The 6865-nt window shown below is 45.5% G+C and overlaps 1 protein-coding gene and 1 long non-coding RNA gene across 5 annotated transcripts in view; one reads left to right on the top strand and one right to left on the bottom strand.

Moving 5' to 3' along the window:
- The window catches only part of LOC109309933, a 20379-nt gene extending 15268 nt beyond the window's left edge, over positions 1 to 5111 (top strand). The window contains exons 2-3 of the long non-coding RNA XR_002101086.1: positions 3324 to 3328; positions 4949 to 5111. This is a non-coding gene — a long non-coding RNA (uncharacterized LOC109309933). The remainder of the gene's footprint in view (positions 1 to 3323; positions 3329 to 4948) is intronic.
- The window catches only part of SIL1 (SIL1 nucleotide exchange factor), a 234451-nt gene that overhangs the window by 160784 nt on the left and 66802 nt on the right, over positions 1 to 6865 (bottom strand). For all 4 annotated transcript variants that reach the window (XM_019534832.1, XM_019534835.1, XM_019534834.1 and 1 more), the window contains exon 3: positions 294 to 429. In XM_019534832.1, the coding sequence (XP_019390377.1) occupies positions 294 to 429 (136 nt within the window). The remainder of the gene's footprint in view (positions 1 to 293; positions 430 to 6865) is intronic.

The raw sequence follows: 6865 nt of genomic DNA, 5'->3' as shown, positions 1-6865 counted from the left end.
GAAGACCCTGAAAAGATGAGGGACCTGTTTCAATCTATTGGGCAGACTCATCGACCCACTTGGGCTGATGTCCAGATGATGCTCCAGACCCTCCTGACCCCGGAGGAAAGGAGATTAGTGTTGGGGGTGGCAGAGCGTATTGCAACTACATCTTTGGAGCTGCTAAAAATGTGTGCCTGAGGAATTATTATTCGCGAGCTTCCAAAAGAAACGAACCGCGATTTCTGCTTCATTTTTGTCAGAGGAGCAAGATATGGTTTCACAGGTACATTATAATTAACCAGCAGTATTACCTGGATGGACTGTTTGCCACCAATTTGTTGGATAAAACACTTCTAAGTCTTCAGCATCAGCATCATCCTCAGTTACTGACTCTTTCCCCTTCTCTTCTTTTAAATCACTCTCTTCTGTTTTTGTAAGGGCAAACTCCTTTTGGGTACAAGAGAGATAGCTCATTAGTAATTGCTTCTGGGTAATTTAGTACCAAATGAGAATACATTCTTTGGGTTACAAAATTTTCCCCTTGCCAGCAGAATTTTTTTGACATCTGATATTCTTTTCATGTGGTTAAATTTAGATTTAAATTATAGAAAAAGTTAAACATGCATAACTATTGTGCCATTTATGCTGAACAATGCAACACAGTTTATTTCTTATTCCAATGAATGCTACAAGCTTTAAACAAGAATTTCTCAGAGCCAAATCTGCTTTATAAGGTGTTGTTACCAACCCTACCGATTATCACAGTTGCCAAGCACCTCCCATTTTAAAGACCAGTTTAAGTCATGTAAAGCTTTGCCAAACATTAACAACAGACTGAAATTACCCATACCAGTTCTCTGCCTCAGGCTGACTTTTTGGGTTTTTTTTTTTTGCAGGGAGGAGAGGTGACTGGCAGAGGAAGGGGGAGGGGGAGGGAAAGAGAGCAAAGAGACACAGTTTGCTGAAATAGTTCAGTCATTCCCAAGATTAAGGTCAGGGGAAAGTATAGTGGCTTGCCTGCATTAAAACATTCCTGCAATCTTTTCTTTATAAGTTATGGCATCCCCATACTTTGAAGCACAGTTCTGAACATTCATAAAGATAGCCTGCATCAGGAACATGCCTTTGACTGCTGGTGAAAACAATCAGTCCAGCTATAGTTAAATTACAAGCATTAAAAAAAAATGCAGCTCACATGTTCATCAGAAACCTGTAGAAGTTTTGAGACTTAAATCAGCAAACATTGCATATAGGCTCCTGTCCGACTGAGCAAGACTTGGTCTGGATGACTGCAAGTCAGGACTTGGTTCTTGCACGACAAAACAAAAAGCAGAGAATGTCTCCCTCGATGTCATCAAGAACCACCAGCCCCTCAGCTGAAGCGCGAAGAGAGCTGCCTGATCCAAATGCAAAGGAGGCAAGAGCCAGCCCTGAAAAAATGTCACAGGAGTATGGTGGGCATCGGCGATACATATGGGGCACATGTGCACCCCCTGAGATTGGCCATGCAACCCCTGGAAGTGCCAGCTACAAAACTGGAAGTGCCAGCAGAAATGCACTTTCGGTTTCACCAGTTTCGCCATTGGTGGTTCCACACTGGGCGATCAACTGCTGGGGGACCCCTGCCCGCCCCCAATTGGGCACTGGGGCCCCCCCTCGGTGATCTGGTGCCCCCTCCAGACTCGGGAGGCACCAGTTGCTCATGACAGTGGGACAAGAAGCCATGTAGTGGAGACTGAGACTGGCTGTTTAAGGAGAATGAAACCCAGGAAGTTTCCCATCCCCCTCTGATCCTGGGACCATATAAAGAGCACAACAACTTACTATTGCCATCAGTTACTCTGTTAGCTCCAGTGGCAGAAGCCTGTGTGGTAGAGCTAAAGATTCCAACTCCATTAATGGCGTATGTTTTTTCACTTTGCTTTTTAAAAATAACCATTTTGTGTAATTGACTAGAAGAACAGTAAGATTTCAAAAGTCAAGTACTGAAAAGTTAGGACACACTATAATTAATTTGGGTTGCGTTGAATTCTTATCTTTTGAGTGTTTGATTTTGCAAATTGTAAAAATGTTCATTTGAAAGAGGGGCAAGGGCACATGTATTCATATATTCTGAAGCAAGAATCAGTTAATATAAAGTTAATGATAACAAAAAGAATGGATCTGCAGACATTAATGGTTTTAATAGCTCCTACCCTTTCTGCATAATTTTTTAACTTGCTTCCATACCTACTATTTGTATTCTATTAAAAAAAGTAAATAGTTATATCTTGATTAAACAAAGAAATTGGGATTAGACCATCATCTATATGTATTTGAAGAGTGTAAATATGCAACAGGCAGAGGAACAGGTAAAATCAGTGGGATAAAATTAAACAAAAGGAAAAAATGAGGCTGGAAAGCAGGTATCCTACCAATGAGATCTAACAATTAGCTAATGAGTCTCCTGAGGGAACTGGTGAAACTCACATTATTTCCGTTGCTTAAAATTACACCAGACAAAGAAAATCAAGATTACTATAGGTAGTCATCTTACACCAGGAAATGATGAAACTTCATTAGCTGTGCCTCGAAAATTTTTCTTTATCTTACACTCTAAAAGGAACACAGGAACTACCTGACTAGACCTGCCGCTGGTCCACCAGTATCAGTATCTTGTTTCTTATGGCTAACAGTTCCAGATACTTGCAAAGAAGGTTCAAGAAACTTATTGGTGGACAAACTGGGCTAATCAGTCTGCAAGAAAAAGATTTCCTAACCCCTGTCTACTAGAGTTTGGCTTATTTCTCAAAACATGCAATTTTGTAATATTAATCCTTACAATAGTTCTAAGGCAAAAAAGGCAATTAAGCAGTTAGCAGAAAACTCTGACCAAAATCTGCATTCACCTCTCCTATCAATATCAGTGGACACAATGTCCACATTTACCACCAGAATCAGGATATCTTGCACACCAATACCCATTCCAGTTTACAGAAGCGTTTCTGAGCATGGGAAATGTTAGGCTATTGTGCTAAAAGAAGCATGTTCACTTAAGAACAAATGTTGATAATATTTAAATAGTTAACAAACTATGTGATATTTTTATTTTAAATGTTAACTGGAGACATTTTAAAAAGTACAAGGTGGCACAGAGCTGAACTCCTACTTTTACTTTGTGCATTAGAGGATTAGAATTACAGGTTTCCCTCGATTTATGAGGTACACGCGTTCCTTGAAAACTGCACATAAATTGAATCTGCATAAAGGAAACCCAGTTTACAATGTAAGAAATAGGGATACGTTCCCACGGCAGTGAGAGAGGGAGGGAGTAAAGCTGGGACTAGGGAAGGGACAGACAGGTGGGGTGCGGTGCAGCCTGTCAGCCACTCCCAGAGGAGGTGCAGCAGAGAGCAAAGCAGAGGGAACTGTCAGTGGGTGTGGGGTGTGGGCAGGGGGCGCATCTCTTGCTACTACATGCATCCCACAAGGGCTGCGGGGCTGCGCCAGGCTCTTCCTAGGGGGCACGTGCCCTCAGATCTGCACACAGGATGAGAGCAGGTTGCTGCTGCAGGCTGGGGCCAGTGGCATCACCAGGCTCTTCCCAGTGCTCAGGGCAGACGGTGGCGCTGGGGGCGGGGTGCTGCTGCCACCCCAAAATTCAGCATAGCCCCCACAACCTGCCCTTCCAGCGCTGTCACCAAGCACCAGGAAGAGCCTGGTGCCACTGCCAGCCCTAGCTCAGAGAAGCAGCCTACTCTTGTCCTGCATACAGATCCAGGGCATGCGCTCCTCGGGGGGAGCCCGGTGCAGCCCCCCCAGCCCTCCTGAGGTGCACGTACCAGCAAGAGCTGTGCCCTACCCCCACTCAGCACCCACTTAAAGTTCCCTCCGCTTTGCTCCCTGCTGCAGCCCCGGGCCTCCACTTCTCCCCACTCACCCCAGCCCCTGCTACAGCTGCTCTGGGAGCAGCTGACAACAGTTGCCTACAACCACTATGTTGAACCATGCCCCAAACCCCCCGGGGCGCCACTTGTCCCCATTCACCTCAGCTCCTGCTGCAGCAGACCCAGGAGCAGCCAACAGCACCTGCCTGCACCACAGAACGGCACAGCCGGGGTGAGTGGGGACAAGCGGAGCCCCGGGGGGGTTGGGGCACAATGCAGCCCAGCAGCTGCAGGCAGCTGGCATCAGCCGCTCCCAGAGCAGCGGTAGCAGGGGCTCAGGTGAGCAGGGCCATGGCCCCACAGCCCTTTCCTCTCCCCACTTACCTGCTTTGGGTGGGGCACCTATTCCAATCGCATAAGAGTGAATTTAGCTCACCTATAACAAGTTTTGGGTATAAAAAGGGTCATTGCATAAAAGCGAATTCATATATAAAGAACCTGAATAAATTGAGGGAAACCTGTAAGTCATGACAAATGGAGCTTAATAACAAGACATGGAAAGCCAACTTGTAGTGATGAAAATAATCGTTACCATTTTCTGAGCCAAGATTCAATAAGACAAATGACCCAAAGCAGTTATCATTTTGCTTATTTACATTGTTACATTATTATCCAAGAAGCACTAAATAGGACCATATAAAATTAAGAGGCACACTGATAAATTTACTCTGTTAAAACACATAATGGAGATAGCTGATGTATTTAGAGATTGTCTCTTTAATAAGAGCACTGCAGTCTAAAAGGGGGCCCAAATACAAGCCCTAGTTCCCTTAAACATTTTCTTCAGCTCTTGGCCCATGATCACTTTACAGTTACCTCATTTTTATTAGCAGGTTAGATACTATTAACGTTTGATGCGGTAACAACAATGTGCAAAAGCACACAAGCAGTACTTTGTTTACATCAACAATATAATGACAAACTGCATCATTAACTGGGGACTAGTTTGTTTTGTTTAGATAATCAAAAACAGTAGAAAAAACAGATTCTACAAAGGAGAGATGGAAGTTTCTTTTAAGCTAAACAGAAGTGCTGGTCAGGCCACAGCTGGGGTACTGTGTCCAGTTCTGGGTGCTGCGCTTCAAGAGGGATGTGGTTAACCTTGAGGGGGTCCACAGGAAGGCTACTCACATGGTCAGGCGGCAGCAGGCCAGGCCCTACAAAGATGAACTAAAAGGGCCTGAATCTATTCAGCCAACGCAAGAGAAGACTGAGAGGGGAACTGGTGGCCGTCTATAAACTCACCGGGGGGGACCAGCAGAAAATAGGTGAGGCACTACAACAAGGAATAAACAGCCACAAATAGATTGAGAGCAAGTTTAGACTTGATATCAGGAGGCATTACTTTATGGTTAGGACTGCCAGGCTCTGGAATGGGCTCCCAAGGGAGGTGGTCCTCTCCCCTACCTTGGGGGTCTTCAAGAGGAGGTTGGATAGATATCTGGTTGCGGTATTATGATCCCAGCACTCGTTTCTGCCCAGGGCAGGGGGTTGGACACGATGATCTGTTCAGGTCCCTTACGACCCTAGAAACTATAAGCCACGGTTTGGGATTTAAAAAATACACTGCATTAAAGTGGAAAGTACCTACAAATCCATTTCAGAAAAACAATTGTTCCCTCAGACCCAAAAGTGCACAGGACTCTGCTGCAGAGCTATAATGAGCTGATGCCACTGATGCCCTTTTCCAGTCTTTTATTGGGTTGGTGTGTCAAGGAACCTCAGGACACTAAATTTTAGAACTGAATAGTCCATTAAAATGAAAGAGCCATTCACCCCTTTCTGACTTAATGGGTCAAGCCATCTGCAAACTCAGGCAAGACATCACTGTATTTGTTACACTCATGTCTCATCTTCATGCTGTCCAAAAGGATCAGACATTTTTTCTGCAAGTCAAAACTGAGATTATAATGCCATCATGGGTCTTGAAGACCCAGGGCCTTATTTCACTATGGCCTTGACTAAATAGCAGTAAGTAAAAAATAATAATTTCTACAGTATCTTTCATCCAAGAATCTCAAAAAGCTCTTTTACAAGCATTCAACCAGCACGGTTTCATTAGGGGCAGGTCATGTCAGACCAACCTGATTACCTTTTATGATCAGGTCACAAAAGCCTTGGATGCAGGTGTTGCTGTGGATGTAGTCTTTCTGGACTTCAGCAAGGCCTTTGACACCGTCTCCCACCCCATCCTCATTTAAAAATTGGGCGACTGTGGCATTGATGCCTACACGGTCAGATGGATCGCAGATTGGCTGAAGGGTCACACTTAGAGGGTGGTGGTGGATGGGTCATATTTGACCTGGGGAGAAGTAGGCAGCAGAGTCCCCCAGGGCTCGGTCCTTGGGCCCGCGCTATTCAATCTCTTTAGCAGCAATTTGGACGACAGGGTGAAAAGCCCCCTGTTTAAATTCGCTGATGATACCAAAATTTGGGGGGAGGTGCGCATGCTAGTAGGGAGGGAAAGACTGCAGCAAGACTTGGCTAGGTTACAGGGGTGGGCTAGCAAAAACAGGATCCGCTTCAACACTGACAAGTGCAGGATGCTGCACTTGGGCAGCAGTAACCAGCAGCACACTTATAAGATGGGAAACTCCCTTCTTGAGAGCAAGGAGGCAAAAAGGGATCTTGGAGTCATTAATGACTCCAGGATGAACATGGGACAACAATGCGAGGTCACAGTTGGAAGGGCTAACCGTGCCTTGTCGTGCATCCACAGGTGCATGTCTAGCAGGGACAAGGAGGTGATCCTCCCACTCTGTGCAACACTGGTCAGGCCACAGCTGGAGTACTGCATCCAGTTCTGTGCGCCCCACTTCAGGAGGGATGTGGACAATACTGAGAGGGTCCAGAGGAGGGCCACCTACATGATCCGGGGACTACAGGGCAGACCCTACAATGAGAGACTGCGGGACCTGAACCTGTTCAGCCTTCACAAGAGAAGGCTGAGGGGGGAC

Source organism: Crocodylus porosus, unplaced genomic scaffold, assembly GCF_001723895.1.
Source record: "Crocodylus porosus isolate Cpor-Errol unplaced genomic scaffold, CroPor_comp1, whole genome shotgun sequence".
NCBI classification, from domain to species: domain Eukaryota; kingdom Metazoa; phylum Chordata; order Crocodylia; family Crocodylidae; genus Crocodylus; species Crocodylus porosus.
The sequence above is the reverse complement of the archived record's forward strand: the minus strand, read 5'-3'. Positions and strand labels throughout refer to the sequence as shown.